Source organism: Chinchilla lanigera, unplaced genomic scaffold, assembly GCF_000276665.1.
Source record: "Chinchilla lanigera isolate Chin_1 unplaced genomic scaffold, ChiLan1.0 scaffold00027, whole genome shotgun sequence".
Lineage (NCBI taxonomy): Eukaryota > Metazoa > Chordata > Mammalia > Rodentia > Chinchillidae > Chinchilla > Chinchilla lanigera.
The window spans coordinates 2,033,229-2,053,106 of NW_004955428.1; the positions used below are offsets into that span (position 1 = coordinate 2,033,229).

General features: G+C 39.0%; 1 protein-coding gene across 3 annotated transcripts in view; it reads right to left on the reverse strand.

Moving 5' to 3' along the window:
- Slc10a7 (solute carrier family 10, member 7) overlaps positions 1-19,878 on the reverse strand; it is a 250,861-nt gene that overhangs the window by 33,888 nt on the left and 197,095 nt on the right. For 2 of the 3 annotated variants that reach the window (XM_013515326.1, XM_005386663.2), the window contains 3 exons: positions 14,149-14,232; positions 1,187-1,352; positions 166-217 (listed from right to left, as the gene is read on the reverse strand). In XM_013515326.1, the coding sequence (XP_013370780.1) occupies positions 166-217; positions 1,187-1,352; positions 14,149-14,232 (302 nt within the window). The remainder of the gene's footprint in view (positions 1-165; positions 218-1,186; positions 1,353-14,148; positions 14,233-19,878) is intronic. The other variant, XM_013515325.1, reaches the window with a different exon arrangement.

Below are 19,878 nucleotides of genomic sequence, written 5' to 3' on the forward strand. Positions count from 1 at the left end.
AGGCAAGGGCCAAGGACACATCCTCTGGTGATGATTACAGTTTTGGGTGGCAAACAGTGAGAAAGAATAGGGACAGCAGGAAAAAAAAAATTATAGCAGCACAGTCACCAAATAAGGAGCATAACTCCTCACGTAGGAGATTAACAAAGATACCAAATCACTTACCTTGTTGAAAAGATGAAGGTTAAGAGCATAAAACTCAGCTGAATAGAAACTACTGAAAAGAGGGAAAAAAAGATGGAATGAAATTAGCACTAGAAAAGCATTATATCTACACCATATTTACTGATATGCTCAGTTTTATCTGAAATCTAAGGGAAGTCAGAAAAAAACAAATGAATAACCTGAACAAACGCACACTGCTAAATGACAGAATCATTTAAACCAGTAGAACTAAACCGTTCTTAAGGCGATATCCCCAGACACAATCTCTGACATCTTCTACTGAGGGAGAATCTACAAACCCTTTTTGACTTAAGATTTGGTTATTTAATTTTTTAATTTAGAAAGAGCTGGTTTATACTATGAGTATGTATAGTGTACATGGCACAGATGTAGTACCATGTAATACTTAGGAGTAACTCATCTTTATTCTTAATAACAAAAGCTGTTTTTTTACAGATTCCTAAAAGCTGTCTTTGGTTTTTTGAGCCTTAGCAATTACTGGCATTTTATAGCCTATTGTTCCTTAAAATGAGATGCTATTGCCTTAGATATGTTTTATTAGAAAATGTGATATAAATGTTCATATTTTAACCAATGTAACTGAATTATTATACATATAAAATAATGGTATCATATATTATAAATCCTGCCTTTATATCACAATGAGGATTTAGGTCAGTATAAATTTAAACTAAATTGGTGACAGAGTGCTCAATTGGAATTTTGCATTTGACAGACACTAAGGCTTCTTTCATCCGACATTAACTATTGGGAATCAGAAAATGGTGCAATGGACATAAAAAAACAAACCCAAAGTAGATTAAGATCCTAAGTGCCTAAGTGACGCCTTTCGAAGAATAAATACACAGGATAAAGCCACTGTGTAAATAGATATCAATATAAACTAAGCATTAGTTTCTAATGAAATTAATATTAGAAATGTGTCTGAAGCACCCAGAGTACTTCACATGGCTACTGAGGAGACTGAGGGGAAATCAGGGCACCCCCACCTCCCACTTACTTATGAATAGGATGAGGATGAGGCTGAACTTATCCAGGTCGAAGTGAGGGTTAGAGAACGTGTCACAGAACGTGGTGTAGATGATCATGAGGAGCACACTGCTGCTGATAGCACCAAAAGGAGGCTTCTTTCTTTCAAGCCACTCCTTAATGTATCTCCGGACAATCTGCAACACAGAGAGCAACAACAGGTCGCCTCTTTTCAGAGATGTAGGGAGTTGAACGGGGCATCACAAAGTGATTCTGACAGCAGAAAGACATAAAGGGAAGAGAATAATTTGGATGACGGCCACAGTGGATTTCAAAGCTTCCCTGCCATGCCACTCTTCTTCTGGGGAATTTAACATTTGTAGTGCAACTTCCACTGGGTGTCCATAATGAGAGTATATTTTCAACCACATTCAAATCCATCCTTAATCATGCCAAATGCTCTTTGCTAGCTGTCACTGAGACATGCCCATTAAGCCTCCCCAAAGTTTATCTCCTCTGCTGATCCTAATGGATGTGTGTAATTATCACAGTCCCCTTTGCCTCGACAGACAATTCCAAGTACAACTTTGGGAATCTTAAAAATCTGACATCTTCAAGAATTTCAAGACAGTAGATAATCAAAAGTGATCCATGGAACATATTAATATTTAAAATGCTAGCAATGCACCAGAAGTTTTTAATTAAATTATAACTCATGCTTGAAAAGCAAAAGTGCATGTGTTGTGGGAGTTTAAATAATTCAAACTCTGAATATCTAGAGTTTTTGTGAATCCAAAGACAAATGCCATTTGCATGCTTTTAGAATTCCAAAATTAACACTTAAAAATGAATAAACCTGTCCTAACTTTCCTATAAAAAGGGATCAGTGAAATAAGAAGTTACAGAGCAATCTTCTCTTCTTTAAAAATCAAATTAGATATTTAAAAACCAGGACAGTCTGAGTATTGGTGATAACTTGTGTTTGGACATAAAAGTGAACCATTCTACTTAAAGTCTAGTTTTACTCTTGAAAGAAGCTGTATAAACTCTATCATAAGGATGATAGTTGAGACATATTAAGTTTTGAGTCACTCATTATCCTGCATAACTGAACATGAGATTTCACAACAGGCTGTGTTACCCCGGATCCATTAGCAATAATGAGGTCAGGGAACTTCTGATAAGGCTGATGGGGTTCTGTCATCATCAACTCTGTCACCAAAAGGGCTTAATTCACAGTGGAGCACATCTTTACAGATACTTAAGAACAAAATAAACTACATCTATTTTCCCAAAACCATGGTTTCATTTTTTGAACTTGCATGTACCCATGGTCAACCGGGGTTTCAAAATGTTATGTGGAAAATTCCAGAAATAAATAATTTTAAAACGTTAAATATATTTTATTACAGTATATTGTCATCATTATTGTATTCTTGTAGTTAATCTCTTACTGTGCCTAATCTATAAATTAAACTGTATGATAGGTATATACGCATGGGGAAGAGCATATATAGGTTTTGGTGCTATCCGTATTTTCAGGCAACAATGAGGGCATCTTAAAATGTATTCCCTGAGGATAAGAGGAGACACTGCACTCTCAATAGAAGCTTGGAAAAAATGGCTGTTGGATCCACTTCAACTGTCCTCAAGGACTTACTAAGAGAAATAATTGCATAAATAAAGGAGGTCTTGGCAGAAAGGTGATCAGTTGGTAAAAGGCACAAGAATAACACATTCAAGGTTGGGTGGGGTAGGGAGAGAGGAGAAAGAATGTTATATACAGATAAACAGTACTTAATTTTTTAAAAATGTGGATCATGCAATTAAAATTACAGCTAGATTCATAAAATATCATGATGAGTGGAAGTGACCCCACACTACAGTAATTCATTTAGTGTTCATTTCTTTCTTTAAGATTAAAAATGCAGTAAAATATAGAGATGATCAGTTCTGTGATACAGTATTATGAATTGATGTATTAGGATGTAAATTTTAGATAGCAATGTTTGAAGTGTGATAGGTCACCCAGATGGACTCATGTTCAAATACGTCACCATGGGTGGTGACAAAAGGAGACGGAAGGATTTCATTTACAGAGTCACTTCATAGCCTATTGTGTTTGGCAGCAGAAAGTCAAAAGTATCCTAAATTTAATACAGCTCAACTCCTTTAGGAGATAAAATAAATGGAAATATATAGAATTAGTGAAACCTATGTAGTCTTTCAATCACATTTTATATACAAGCATTAAAACATGCAAGTTCTTTCTCAGCAACAGGCTACATAATGTGTGATCTCAAAGTAAAAGCATCTTCCTCGCCCACCACCATGGCTCCCTGCTGACAAAATAAACAAATAAATATGAATGAGGTGTATCTTGAAAGCCAGAAGCATTTTAAAACCAAGACAAATATCCAACCATCAATGAACATGGGTAGTCACGTGCTTTACTTCACCTAATAACCTCTTTCTTCACCCCAGAGCACTCGGGGTCTCAAAGTACAGCAGGCTCAAGCAATAAGGCAAGACAGAAGGGCTCCTGAGTCCAGCATCCTGCTAGCCAAAATGCCTTTTTTTTAAAAAAATATTGCTGGGTTAGTGCTGGATACTTCATCTTGAGAAAGAAAATAATGGAAAAGTTGGGAACTAGATGGACCTACCAAGAAACAATAACCCTAGAAGAAAAATTGTCTTTCATCATTTTTAGCCTTATTGTGGCATTTGTCTGTGTTTCCTAAGCAAATCATTTTATATCTTGCCAGGCTCCATAGAGTTTTTTCATCTTTCTCTAAAATTAAATTTACAAAGCAGCTGCTTTGGCACTGTGTAGCTAGAAAAGTGTGAAAATGTTTTATAAACAACACTGGGTGAAGCAGTGTTGACATGCTTCAAAGATGTGCTTTGGCTATAAACTCCAGGAATCTCATCTTTCCGTTGAGTAACTTAACTTTCAACATGATGATTCTTCATTTGTTAAGAATTAATGTCTTTTTAAAATTTTCCAGACCTTTTGTCTTATAGAAAATTTTCATAGCCTTACAGGAAAGAAGATTCTGTTAGACACAAATTAATACAACCTAATATATAGATGTCTTAGAATTCTCTCTTGAGAAAAAAAAAGACAGTCCAAATTAGGAAGAAAAGCTACTTTACTAAGCTGGCCAGTTGTGTCTTCAGAATCTATACTAATTCTTTTAGGTATTAAATGAAATTTAAGTGTGAAAAGTTAAATGACAAATCCTCATTAATTTGCTTTTTCCCTGTGAAGGAAAAAGAAACTTCCATAAGAAGTTTTTATTAAGAAGTTTTATTAAAGTTTTTATTGTCTCACTTTCAGCATTTTGATATTCTTTATTTTAAGGAAAGTACCAGGAGAGGTTAAAGGGAAACTTAAATTTGACTCTTTGTAATTCTAATAAGATGAGTTACATATCAATTACCACATAACCTCTGAGTTGGGAATCTGTAAAAATGACAGGTCTTACATGAGAAATGTCTGTATACCAAGGTGACTGTGAAGTAGAGTATCCATCATTTTACTTTCCTTAATTTTCTTGTCAAGGTATTTCCCTGCATTTTATTTCTACTCTATCTTTACATTTATAAATGAGTTTTTGAGTGAGGATATATGATATATAATTTTTCATGTTAAACCTGAATTTTAAATTTATTTTTATTCAAGGTGGCTTCAGAAACTTTAATTTTTATCCTTGATTGCACAAAACCTATATATTTTCATAAAGTATTTTGTCTCTTTATTAATATCCTGTTGAAACGTGTGATATCAAATCCAATTTGCATAACATTTTTCTTTAAAAATAACATGTACTACATTCAAAATAATATTTTGTGGAAAGTGTAAATAATAAATGGTTTCAACCAATACACACTATCAACTTCACTTTCTGAAAAAGTTTTTCTTATTATTTTATTTCACTCATGAGAATTACAAATGTTATCCCGCAAAGTTTATACTTGAAAACAGGCACAAAGAGTCCCCAAACTTGCATAAAGTATTCAAACCCTAGTCAGGTGGATGAGTAGAAGTAGACCTTTGTTTCCAGAAGGAGCACAGCATAGGGGTTGAGGTATAAACTCTTGAGCGAGGGGTGCTAGACCTTGAATTGAAGCTCCTTGCCTTTTTCTTCAGTGTTAGGAAAGTTCATTAACTTACCTTTGCCTCATCTATAAAATGGGGATAACAATAGTTACAGGAAGATTTAAGTAATCTGAAATGCTTTAGAAAGAGATCTTGTATATGGCAAATGATCCCTATTCTTATATCGAAGTTCCAGCTAGGTGATGCAATGCTTATCAGTATATCCAACGATATAATGTAATAGTTACTTTTCTCTCACTATAACTCATACGAAACAGTGAAAACAGCTCATATCTAATATAATTTTATAAATACAAAATTTTACTAGCATTAATAACACTAACTTTGGCTTTAGCTGAATGTTATTTAATATTGAAGGTGAATTTCAAGCTGTGAAACTAATCACCAATGGAAGACCAGAGAATGCATGAATGATAATGTATAAACATGCTTTTTAAATTATTAATTTATAGGGGAAAAAACAGTGTGCTCCTTTGAAAACTATATCCAAAGTGACAGAAAATAATGAAAGGCAGTAGGAATTCTATTTGATTAATGTTTATTTATAAAATGTTCTTAAATAGCCAGGCATGGTGGCATATGCCTGTAAACCCCAGCACTCAGGAGACTGAGGCAGGAGGCTTGCAGAGAGTTTCAGGATAGCCTGGGCTACATAGAGAGTTCAAAGTCAGCCCGACTGCATAGAGAGACCCTGTCTCAACCCTCACTCCCCCAAAACAGCTCTTAAATATAATGTATGAGTAAGTACTTGGTATGAGCACGCAGATGTATTAAAAGGGTTTGTCTGAAGCATATGGGAAATACTGCCATAGCACAAAGTTTATTTCTTCTTAGAATTTCGGAAGAAGCAATCTTAACCATTTTTGGAAAGACTACTCTTATCTCAGAGTTATACCACCTTTGAGGTACAGGACATAATACTCCTGTCCAAAGATAACAAAGTAAAACAAGCTGCAATATGTACATGCAACCACTCCTCAAGGTGACTGTAAACTGCAGGAATTACAAACATGTACTAATAAAACACAATCAAATGTAAGAAAGGAAGGAAGAAATAAAGAAAAGAAGGAAAGAAAGAAAGAAAGAAAGAAAGAAAGAAAGAAAGAAAGAAAGAAAGAAAGAAAAGCCTAGAGTTTCCATGCACAGTAAGTAGTGATAAAGACCAGACTAGGCCTTCTGTCACGTTGAAGCCAATACAGGATGACTTCAACCAAAATGAATTATGTATGGGAAAAACACTCAAAAAAAAATTCACTCTAGAAATATAAATCAGAGTTGAACAATAACGTTGTATCGTTACTAAAAGGTTAGGGGAAGTTTATTCAGCTCATCTTCCTAGTATTGCTCTTTTCCCTCTAGTTGCTACTGTTTGTTCAAGAGGTAACGACAAAAATAATCTCATTTTGAAAAATACACATAACAATCTATGGAAATACTTATTTTTGTACTTTGGCAGCCTAGTTACAACTGAGAAATTAGCCTATGTCACCTGGCATGTGTTTCCTCTGGACTAGAACCTATGAGCACGTCTACCAAGGCTGTCAAAGGTCACACTGCACCATTTAGAATACTACAGACATGAACAAGGCAGACAGTCTATTCTCACGGAGCTGATGTTCTAGTTGGATAAATAATAAGTAAAATAATAAACACATAAGATGCAGGTACTGAAACGTACTAGGTAGAAATTTAAACTTGGTGAGAGTGATGGCATGGAAATGGGTAGCCACTGGAGGAGGGTGAGGAGGAGGGTCTTTCTCTGGAGGCCAAGCAAAGCATCAGTAATAAATATACAAACCTGTGATAGCTAAAAGGTGAGTATATATCTCTGAAATGCAGTATCATTGCACCCTATGTCACCTCTACAATTGTAGGCCAGGATCCTATAAAGGGATGGTCACAGAAATAAGGGCCTGAGACGGCAGAATTGTCCTGGAAACCCCTGCTTGTTGAGAGGCTCATCCTTCCCTACAGTTCTCAAGTACCTGAGGAACATTCTCATGGAGCAGCATGCATATAATAGGATCTACTCCTATACATTGCCTGACTCTTGCACCCTACAGCTTAGGAATAGCACGGGTCATCCAGAGACCAAAGCAAGAGAGGGTGCTGAAAATGTGGCTTTTCTTTCTCATAAGTTTTTAATAATCTATTTTTTTTCTATCAACAGCTATTCTAAAAAGTTATACACTGTTGGCCTTCTAAGACCACAGGTTCTACATCTGTGGATTGAACTAGTCTGGGATTAAAAATATTTGAAAACAAACAAGCAAACAAACCTGCCTCTATAGTGAATCTGTATACTTTGTTTCTTGTCATCATTCCCCAAACAACATAGCAACAATGACTATTTCCAAAGCATTTGCATATATTAGGTAGTAAAAGTACTCTAGAGATCATCTAAGCAGGGGCCTTCCAAGTCCAGGGTGACAGACCTGCTCCAATTTGTGACCTGTTAGGAACTGGGCTGCACAGCAGGAAGTGAGCAGCAGGTGAGCCAGGGAAGCTTCATCTGTATTTACAGGCTCTTCCCATCACTTGCACTACTGCCTGAGTGCTGCCTCACGTATGCTGTTCACACAGCTCCGGGAAGAGATAGAAGAGGAGCACACATTGTCTCTCAAACACCGAAGTGAGATGGCTTTCTAAAGGAAGTTCCCTGGCCAGAGTTTTAGAGTTGTGACAGCTGCTCCAGAGATTTCCTTTAGCAAAGCAGTCACCACTGGCAGCACATTTCAGTGACTCAGAATAGGTCACAGAACTAGATTATTTCTCTGATATATTGAATCTGCAATGAACTCAATCTGTTTTGGTTTAGAGTTCAGGTGTCACCCCCAAAGTCTCATGTGTTTGGATGATTGGATCATGGGTGCTCTATACTCCTTAGTGGATTAATCCAATGATGAATCCTAGCTAAATGTGCTGTTAGGAGCTGGGCTTGGTCAGAAGAGATGGTTCACTGGGGTGTGATCTGGAAGGGTATATCTCCTGCCCTGGCTCCTCCTTTTACTCTCTCTCTCCTGGATACCATGATGTGAATCGTTTTTCTCTGTGCTAGGCCGCTCCACCATGTCCTTTCTGTATCTGAGCCCACCAATCATGGACTGAAACTTCTGTAAATTTGAGCTAAAATAAACCTCTCCTCCTTTAAGTTGCGGTCACCAGATATTATATCCAGTGATGAGGAGAGTGGCTAAGTTAGATTTTTGTACCAAGAGTAAGGCTGTTGCTGTGACAGTTATCTAACCATGTGTTTTAGAAGGCTTGGGAACTGGCTTCTGGGAGAAATTTGGAAAGCTTTGGAGATACCAGCTAGAGAAGCTATAGCATGCTATAAGCCAAGCTTGACAGGAGATTCTGGTTGGAGCCCTGAGGAATAGAATGCTGATAGAAATTCAGACTGTAAAGGCCAGGCTGAGGAGCTTTCAGCTGGGAACAAGTATTCCACTGGTAGTTGGGACATGTGTGTGATACTCTGGCAGAAAATCTGCCTACATTTTACTCATCTTCTAAGACTTTGTAAGAGACTTAGACTAAGCGCAGTAGACCAATTAATCTAGAAGAGGAAATTTCATGGCTGCTCAATGTTCAGGCTCTGGTACGAGTACTTCTGGCTGAATTTAGTAAGGAATTAGTAAAGAATTTAGTAAGGAATTTAGTAAGAAGCAGGAACAAAAGCTCATTTAAAAAGTTTTCAGTTTTGCCAGAAAGAAAGTAACTGCAAAGGTGGAACAAAAGACAGCTGAAAAAAGTTAGCATTAAAAAGGAGCCATGTAGTTTGCATCAGGAAATATGAAAGATGGCTTGAGGGTATCTCAGGAATCACTACAACCCCATTCTTCACAGACTCAAAGGTGTAAAAGTGAAAGACTTTGTTTGAGAAGAAAGCCTCTGCTGGAGAAGGGATGGGTAAAGAACTGGTTCCCCAGACTTGAGTTCATGGTACTTAGCCATCCATGCACTCTGAGGCCTCTATAGGCATGATCAAAGGAGGGCCAGCTACTGCTTGAGCTCATGGAAAACCTTGGCATTATCCATGTGGTGCTGGTTTTATGGGCATACAGAATGGAAAAGTCATGGTGTCAAGTAGGCTTCCACCCCTATTTCAGAGGAAGGCCTGGGAAGCGAGGCAGTGCCCCTGACAGGGCAGTGCCTAAAACTGTGAGAGTGAAGCTGAAAGTACAATGTAGACTCCAGGAAGTCAGAGAAGCCAAAACCGTTGAATGCCTCAGGAAAGCTACAGGTAGTGACAACCAACCCAAGAGAGATCATGAGGGCTACAAAGGGCAATGCCATAGGTGTGGGGCCACCCAAGCTATTTGTAGGTCATACCTTGCCACAACTTGCTCCAGGTGATCTACTGGACATGGCTTTTCTTGAGTTAATGTTTGCCCTGCTAGGCTTTGGTCTTTTTTCTATCTCCTTATTTCCTTCTATCTCTCTTTTGGAATAGGAATGTTTACCCATACCACTGTATGCTCCCAGTGCTTAACCTTCTTTTTGATTTCTATAGGGGTTCATAGCTAAGAGTTTGCCCTGCGTCTCAGATGAGACTTTGCACTTGGACTTTTCAGCAATGCTGAAACTTTTAAAACTTTGACAACCTTTAGAAATGAACTAAATGCATTTTGCATAATGAGATGGATATGAGTTTTTTTGGGCTACATTATGATTGAGATTCGGGGGGCCCCCAAATCTCATGTGTTTGGAAGGTGACTAAATCATGGGGTGCTACACTCCTAACCTACAGCTGACTGCACTGTTAGGAGGTGGTGTCTGGTTTGCTGGGGGCCACGACCTGGAAGGGTCCTCCTTTTGCTCTCTGCTTCCTGACTGCCATGAGGTGAGCCACTTTGCTCTGCATCAGGCCCTTCAATCATGGCACTTCTGTATCTGAGCCTACCAACCATGAACTGAAACTTCTGTCAATGTGGCCTACAAGAAACCTGTCCTCCTTTAAGTTGTGGGTGTCACATATTGTGTCCCATCAACAAGGAAAGTGACTAAGATATTGTCAGTTCGGAGGAGAATAACAACTATACTCCAATTGTAGATAAAGTGGCTGTATTCAAAGCCAAGCTGAAATTATGGGGGTGACAAGTATGTAGTTGGAGTTTTGACATGTTTCAAACATTAGCAGAGATTTTGAAAGACACTGAGCCAGGGTTTTCTCCTACCTGGTGCATGATCACCTTTCTCAACTTTTGAAAGTAAGTTGAGTAATGCTCAACTTTGAGCATTACTGGTCATAAAAGATACTGGAACTGGGAAGGAATGAATCCAAGATCCAATTGTAAGTAAGTCAGGTGACTATGTTTGTCTATGCTAGAAGAGGATCAAATGCTTGAGAATGAAAATGACAGTGCCCTTGAAAGTATATTTGTGAATTAAGGACCATGGGAGAGATGGAATTTAGGGTAGGCCAGGGAAGTTTGAGTAGGTGGGCTTTAGTTCAGAAGGAAAGCATACAGTGAGTCTTCAGGAATGAGCAGGAGTTTTCTTTTTTTCTTTCTTTGAGACAGGGTCTCACCATGTACTTAAGACAGGCCTTAAACTCACTATGTAGCCCAGGGTGGTCTTGACCTTGCAATGATTCTCCTGCCTCAGCCTCCCAAGTGCTGGGATTACAGGCATGCACTGCCACACTGGGCTTGAGCAGGAGTTTTCTGACAGAAAAGATGGGGACAAGATGATAAAGGCATGGAGCAGTGAGGGCATGTTCAGGTGAGGGCATGATGTACATACAACATGGCAAAAGAGGAGTCCACGTGAGGGCAGTGCAGGTTGGGACCAGACTATGAAGGGATTTGTGGGGCAGACAGTTGGTGACAGGGAATCATGGAGAAGCAGTTAAGGATAACATGGTCTGATTCATTTTTTAGGCCTACCCTGGAGGTGGTAAAGAGTAGACAGGAATCATAAGAGAGTCAGCAGGGAAAAGAGTTTGGGAGGTGTGATAATTTAGAGCTATGCCACCCTCTCTGGCAGTGTGCAGTGTTACAGGTGCCAGATGTGAATGATTTGTGAGGCAGAAACGGTAAAATTTAGTGTCTGCTTGGATGTCAGGGCAAGGATGCAAGGAGAGGGAGGAGGCAAGCTTGATGAGTGGTTTCCAGACACGGAGACTGCGGTTGATGATTGTTAATTTTTAAGACTAAGATACACAGAGGAGGGGCAGGCAGATGAAAGCATATAGGTTTCTTCATTGAAGAATGGTACCGAAGTACACTGGTACCTGAACTACTTAACTAGAAATATTTTAATCAAAGATTTTTTTTTTTGGTACTGGGAATTGAACTCACAACCTCACGCTTGCCAGGTAACCTGCACTACTTTAAAGCAACTACTTATATTACTTTGTGACTACTTTTATTACATTATAATTTACTGACTACTACTATTCACACAAAGGATGAGCAAACTAACAATTCATTATTATTATTATTATTATTTTTTTTTTTTGGTTTTTCTCCGGTACCGGGAACCAAACTCACGACCTTGTGCTTGCAAGGCAGGCGCTTTGCCGCTGAGCTAAATCCCCAGCCCCCTAACAATTCATTATATTCTATGGTTAAAAAGTCTTTAATTATATAAATGATACAACCCTATAAATTAAAAAAAATGAATAACTGGGTTTTTTGTTTTTGTCCCTGTTTTAAGTCAAGCATTTCTTATTAGAGATATGAAAAATTATGTGCTTCAAGGTATTATTAGTTTAATGAAGTTATTAAATGTGGAGTTATTTTAGTGGAGTTATTTTGTGCACCAAGAAAATAAATACGTATTTAAACTAATGCTACCCATAGCTTAAACTGTGTCAAGATGAGGACAGGTAGATTCAGTTGTGCCTCTGTAAGAGGGAATACCTCATATGAATCATAGTACCTCACTCATTCATTTTTTCACTTGCTCACCCAGTACAATTCATTGGGTGCCTATAGTCTGCAAATGTAATAGTAAAGAAAGCAAATATGATTCCTTTACTCATAAAGCTCATAGCCTAATGGAGGAGACAAACAGAAAGCATACAAAAGGTAATATATATTATGAGAATGGCCAAAAAGAAATCAAATAATGTGCTGCAATAAAGGATAACCAGGGAGACATATAACAGGTAGTTCAAAGAAAGCCTGAATTAAAGAGTCAAATGAGTAATAATCTGGGGTGGGAGGGTGAACATAAAGACATGTTACAGAAAGGACAGGAAGAATTGAGAAAAAAACAGGGAAAGCAGAGGCAGGAAATGGAGCAGAGATTAGAAAGGTAGGCAGAGGATGTAATAGCTATACAGACTTCTTATCAGATCAGCACTGTAGAGGAAATATTTTTTGTAAGTACCATTTTATACTTAATTGAATAGTAATCTTTCAGTGCTTTTAAATCTTGCCCATTTTTGCTAACTGAGCCCCTTTTATAAATATAAAATTAAAAATTTAAAAAATAATGCTTGCATAGTAATGCTGCGGTGTGCTGAGCAGACCCATCTTGCTAGAAATCTCTACAAGCATAGGGCGTGTTGCCAGAATGAAATATCCAGCTGAGTCCCGCTCATCACAGCCCTTAGTGCGTGGAGGGAACCAGCCTCTCGTGAGCTCTCAGGTCAGGAACGTGAAGTGCAGGCACTCCTGACTTACAGCAGGACAACTTGAGGGTCTTCTGTGCTCCAGCGCTCCCGGGGAACCTGTGGAAGCCTTTGCTGGGAAGATGTCATCCTAGCCAACTTTCTCATCCTGCCTGTGGGTTCAGCCCTGCAAAATTCCTGCACAGAAACCTCTGCCTCAGTTTCTGCTGTCCTGAGAACCTGACACTAAGCAGCATGTAAATGCTATCTATTTACGCAACATTTTTATAGGCAATACTTCAAAGATGTGCTTTCTGTGTAGTCTTTGCAGACAATTTGATGATCACTGTGATGGTGATGACGATGGCGATGAAAGAAGCTGTAGAGCATTTGCCTGCATCAGGCTCTGTGCCGAGCACTTTATTATGCGTTCCTATTTCCTTTGATCCTCACAGCAGTGACTTACAGCTGGTACTATTACTATAACTTTTAATACATCATGAACCTGAAGTCAGGGAAAGTAAATGACTTGTCTAAGGTCACATAGCAGCCAAGCGGTAGAATGAAGTCGACAGTCTAGCTGCTCCCAAATCTGTGCTCTCGGGTCACTCTACTGGTCCTCTCAGACTCATTCATTTTAGTAGTATATTAAGTTCTGTTCTTCATTAACATAGCTACCTAAGATTTACAACCAACCAATCAACCAGCAAAATCCTTGTTTTATAATTTATATGCTCATAATTAAATTATATGCTTTTGGGAACTTGTTATAAAAAGTTAAGACCGAAGAACTTTTCCTGAGTCTTTAAGATTCAATTTTAAGATTCTGTTTTTTTTTTTTTTTTTGGTTTTTCTCCGGTACCGGGAACCGAACTCACGACCTTGCGCTTGCCAGGCAGGCGCTTTGCCGCTGAGCTAAATCCCCAGCCCCAAAATTTATTTTTTTTTTTTTTATTTTGGGAATTGTATTTTCCATTTTTTCTTTTTTTTTTTTTTTTTGGTTTTTCTCCGGTCCTGGGAACCGAACTCACGACCTTGCGCTTGCCAGGCAGGCGCTTTGCCGCTGAGCTAAATCCCCAGCCAATTTTAAGATTCTGTTCAGGAATCCTACATATAGCTAAAAGCAGATTAATATTAATTTAACAAAAGATGAGAATTTTGTGGTATGAATCTATACTTTCACAGTCCTGTATTTTCAATTAGTTGTTTCTTCCCTGTGGATATCATTTCTCCCAATTTCCTTGACCTTACACAAGAATTCACAATTTGATCTATGAAGAAACGAAGGGCTAGAAACTGGAGAACTTACCTGTCCAATAATGAGAGGAACCACAACAGTCATAAAAAGCTGAGAAAAAATAGATGTAAAAGGCACAGAAGAGGATGAGCCAAGCTGTAAAACCAGAAAACAGGAGTTAGAATTATTCTGAGTCAGTTATCAAGTATTGCTGTTAGTTAGATAATGCAATAAATGAATTTAACTTCAAAAAATTTCTGTCACATGCACTTTACGCAGAGTTCATGGTTTGATTAAAAAATACACTGAATGTTAACCCCCTCAGAGTACACCCCCTTGCTTTGAATATACTTATCCCACAGATCTGGCCACTTTCTGAAGCCGTTATGGAGGCCCTCCTTTTGTGTCCTTTCACGGTTGCCCTGATGACCTGAATGGATTCAAAATGTTCACAGCAATTTCTGTCAAATAAAAACATGATGCTGTGTCCTCATCTACCTCTTTTACCAAATCTGGCACTGTGCAACTTTCGGCTCTTCCCTAAAGTCCAAATGACCGTGAAAAGTAAAGATTTTATTCTGACTCCACTCAGAACATCAAGGTAGTCAAGACAGTGCAACTAAAGATACTCACGAAAGAAGATCTCTAGAACTGCTTCAGAAAGTGACAAGGATAATGGGGCAAGTGTGTCTGAACTGAGAGGAAGTACTTTAGTGGATTAATGGCAATGTGTGTCTTATTGTAATATTTTTCAATTTAAACATTCACTGTATTTTGTGATCACACCTTGTAAGTAAAGTTATCTCTAATTTTCTAAATTTACACAAAATAGAGTAGTAAGGATCTTAAGAAATGATTTTTATTAGGAGACTAAGATTAAGGAAAATAATTTTACTATTGATTTATAACCAGCTTAAATTATTAATTACTAAATATACTTTTGAATAGTAAAGTTGCTGTGTTCATACTGTGCTACAGCATTACATTCATCTACAATCATAACTTATGTTTTTTACTTTATCTGTAGCTACTTTAAACAAATATCTCATTTGCTTTTTATGATAACATTTGTATTTATGCAAATGAGATCATTTCTAACTTTTTCACTTCTTTGAGTCAAAGACAAGGAATCTCAGATCCTTTATAATGTATTCTGACACAAAGACTAGCAAATGGGGAATCCTAAAGCATAACTTATTTATTTTATTTTATTTTTATTAGTACATGTTTACAGTACATGAGGATGACGTTCCTCGGAGTGTGTACACGTATGAAACACATCTCATTTCTCTTACCTCCTCTTCCCTCCCCTCCCTCTATTTCTTGGTCTTCTTCCCTTTTACAAAAGTTCTGTTGTCCTATTTGCTGTTACCTGGCTTTTATGTTGCTGTTTATATTTTGAGTTTCTCACATGAGAGAAACCATGTGTGTCTGATTTATTTTACTTAACATTACGGTCTCAAAATTTATCCTTCTTTACAGCACAGTAGTACTCCATTGTCTATAAATACCACATTCTAAAATTTCAATATACTGCTCTTGAACTTGTATTCCTTAACATGGTTCTTAACTCCTAGTTCCTCTCCTCCCTTGTTTTTTTGACGCAGTCTCCACTAACAATTGCAATCTTGGGTTCATAAAGATTCTATTACCTGCAGGACAGGAGTGTCTATGCACAGTTACACACTCATTATCCCCAACCACCAGGAAGGGCTCATCTTCCCACGAACTTTCTGATGCTTTTCATATCTCCTCCCAACTTTCAGTCCTCTCTGGACAAACAAGAGCCTCGCCTATAAAGCTTTCCCTGTTTCTTGAGGTCCTTTTGCAGCAAGGTTCTCCCAAACCATCAACGATGACCTCTCCGGTCCTTGAAACTCATTTTTCACCTTGACTGTAGGGATCAAACCTCAGTTTTCAGATTTACCTAGGCTCACCTAAAATTGGAAATAACATTGGGGAATAATTGTGAGAAAGTTCAGTGAAGCGGTGATGACTGAGACACAAACTATCCCATCAAATATTTAGATAAATGAAGTTGACATCTCAGGGTGACATGATGAGGGGTCAGTGTTTTCATTAATTATTTACATAAATACCAGAGTCTTTTCTCTATCCTTGTATGTTTTATAAAATTCTGTCCCCATCCTCACACCAACGTATATGCACTCAAATGCCAAGAACATATGCCTGCATCTGTGGCCCTGCAGTCATTACCAGCTTCCACACTGGCCCTGGCTGTCACCTTCACCCCCAATTATAGCCTCTGGCCCTTGTCCTCCACAACTAATAAAAATAAAGAAATAAAGAAAAAGTTAAAGAAAGCAGAAAAGCTTAAGCTGGTGAAGGACAGGACTCTTGAAGTGTCAATTGTTAAGTAGCTATTAGGTGTTTGTTTTTCTGCAAAATCAAAGTTTTAAACACTAACAATTACACTCCAAGTTATGCATTATAAGTTGCTTAACGCATATATTTTCTCCTCAAACATTAACCCGAAGTTTGTTTTTGGGTTAAGGACTGAAACAAAGAACAAAAATAGATTTTATAGAGAAATCAAGCCACCGGATGTGTAGAAATGTAAAATTTAAGGAACAAAGTGTTCTATTCAGGAGGTTTGCAGTGTCGGAGAGAGGCAGCAGGATTCAGAGTTACACCCTTCATGTAACAGGTGACAATTCTTCCCTGGAATCTCATGTGCCCCTCGCTCCTCCTTCTACCTCAAATTTATAAAAAAAATTTCTTTTTAATGAATAACCACATGAAGCTATGTTGCCTAACCAGCACAGATAAATAAAAGAACACTCATTTTAATTTTGAGATTAAAAAAATAGTACGTATTTTCATCTCTTCCTCCATCATATCATAGACTACTGGCAGGTTAAATGTCCGGAAACTTCACGCTCCTGTAATACAGTGGAACAAGGCAGCGGGTTGAGGAGGCGGTTGTCCATGATCCCCAGTATCCCTTTATCACTTCGAATGCATGGGACTTCTGATCTACTTTATTAGAAACACAGCTTTCAGCTGCCCTCCTGTAAAGTGCTGTCAGATCACAGGACCAGGCAAACTGACCAGGGATATAATTAACTGCGTACCTAGAGCCAGAGGAGGGATGGCAGGGCTGCTGGGGAGGGAAGCCCCACAGGGCAGCTTCCTCAGATGTGGGTCTGAGAGGAAGGAAACCTTACTGCTTGAGTCTAATTTGGCCTAAGTCCTTTCTTTTGAATTGGTTACCAGACCTGTCACTGTGGTCAATGTGAAGATGCAGAGGTACCCAAGGGAAAGTTTCCGACGCTATGAAGTGTGCCCTGGCATCCAGAAGAAAGAAGAACAAGCATCTGGCACAGGGCATCACATGAGAACATAACTCACAAAGTACAAGACACAATCATTTTGTATGCAGGGTTGATCTTAACGAAAGCAGAAAGAAATATGCTGCCTGGGATACGTGGTTCTTCACATTTTAGTGAGGAAACTGTTGTGGTTTCTATTGTGAAGACCAACGGGTTGAGAAGAAGCATCAATAATTTGCAGGTAAAATCTGTGGGTTCAAAATCAGCTTGTACCAAGCAAGGGCTCTGGGCTTCACTGAACTACCTGCAGAGTTAGAAGTGATACGCCTCGTACTGCCAAGCCATGCTTTAAGATGTAGCAGATTAAACAAACAATCCAGTCATTAGCTAATTTATTATAGAAACATAGTCCTGAAAACAGAAAACTCAAAAGCAGGTTGGCCTGTTGGTTTTAATGTCTTATGCTGAGAAGATCTGACCCATGAAAATTCAGTATAAGGGAATTTAATTTTTTTAATTTTTTTTTTTTTGTACTGGGAATCGAACTCAGGACCTTGTACTTGCCAGGCAGGCACTTGTGCCACTGAGCTATATCCCAGACCCGGGAATTTAAGACCTTTGTGTCCAGCTGTTCCACTGTCCTTTCTATGAGCCAGGAAATGTTCCAGGCACTGGCAATGGAACAGTGGACAAAACGTACCTGCCTATCACACACACTGCCCCCTTGGGAATGTCATTTTCCCTACTTACACCTGTAAAAGTTCTAGTCTTCGCACAAGACAGTTTAAGGAAGACTTGCTTAGGAACTCCGCCCAAAATCTCCTTCCAAAGTGCTGAATCTCCCCCTTTCCTTTTTATGAGCCACTGCTGTCTGTGTTTCTACTGTGTCTTTCAGAACCTTGGCTGTTTTTCTTTACAACTCTGTCTCTTCCAGGAGTCTGTATGCTCCTGAAGGCCAGAACACTTGTCTTGTTCACGTTTTGTACCCAGGGCAATGGCTCACATACATCAGAACATCAGAAACATCTCGAGGGCTAGTGAAACACACATTGCTTGGTCCCGTCCTCAGCTTCTGATCCAGAAAGCCAGTGAAGCGTGATGGGCGATGGTAGAATTTGCATTTCTCACAAGATTTCCGGTCATGTTGCTGCTGCTGCTGCAGAGCGGGGGGTTCACACTTTGAGAAGCACTTATCTAGTACATAGTTGGAGCTCAACAAAAGTGTGTCAGCTGATGAATGACTAATTTACAGGTGGAAAAGGAGTCTTGACTGTGTTTCTTTTCCATTCTTCCAAGCTTGTTCAGGAAGATCAGCCCGTCCTCCCGTCCAGCTGTCTCTCGCAATTACAACGGCAACATTGACTGTGCGTGTGGTAGGCACTGCTTTAAGTGCTCAAAGGGTGTTGAGAGGTTAATCCTCACAGTGGTTTCTTGAGGTGAGCCTCACTGTTGCCCCATTTTCATGCCAGGCAACAGTGGCACAGAACAGTCAAACAACTTGGACAAGGTCACTGTAGCTAGAAAGTGACAGTACCGGGATCTGAACCCAGAACTATAGTTCTAGAGCCCTCACATTTCACCTTTACAGCCCAGTGCACTTTAGTGACAAGACACAGAGCCCTGAGAAGGAGGGAGGAAGCAGGGTAAAGCCCGGGCTGGGCTCTCCTTTTCGTGCTTATGTGAGAGAAAGGGAGAAGGGGTGTGTGTGTGTGTGTGTACAGATACGGAGAACACTGTCACAACTGAGGTTCCCGATTTTGAACAAGGACACAGAAAATTATTTGAGTGACTATTTTCTGCACCTTCGCAAGGATGGTAAGTAACCAAGATCAGGGGGGATGACCAGGGACGCAATAATTTGATACATGAAATGGACGCCTTGGCACATTAGGGTTAAATTCTCCAAAGGCACGGAAAAGGACGACTGAAAGCTGGACGAACTGCCATCAGTCCACTCCATTTGGAAACTATTTCATTTGGAAAGAACCTGGGAGTCCAGTCAGTCAAACATTACAGGTCCAGATTAACCAGCCTCAGAAAGACAAGTAAGTGACAATCGGGATGAAGAGATGCTGACTGCCTGCAGAATCACAGTTATCAACTGACCGTTCGGAAACAGATGGTGCATTTTCAATCACTCCTGTAAGTGAGATGACCTGTAAATTGTCATTAATGCACCAGGCCTTCCCTCGCTCTGCTGTGTAATCGGCCTTTTATCTCCTATCAGGGAAACCCATTAGCCACAGGCGTCACCACTATTTGTGTCTCTTCTCAGCTATTAAAACATTATTGCATTAAATAATTCACCCTTGATGACTGGTCTTCACTTTCATTAGCACCACATTCAGAGAAAAAATAAGAATAGGAATTTAAAATTTATACTGTAGAGTGGCCACTGTGAAACCCCTTTGGCTACAGAATTGTGAAGTGGCATTTTCAGATATAGGGCAGGGTTTGTTCCCTTTCTGCCCATTTCTATCCTCCCCACAACGTCACAAAGCCCAGCCCC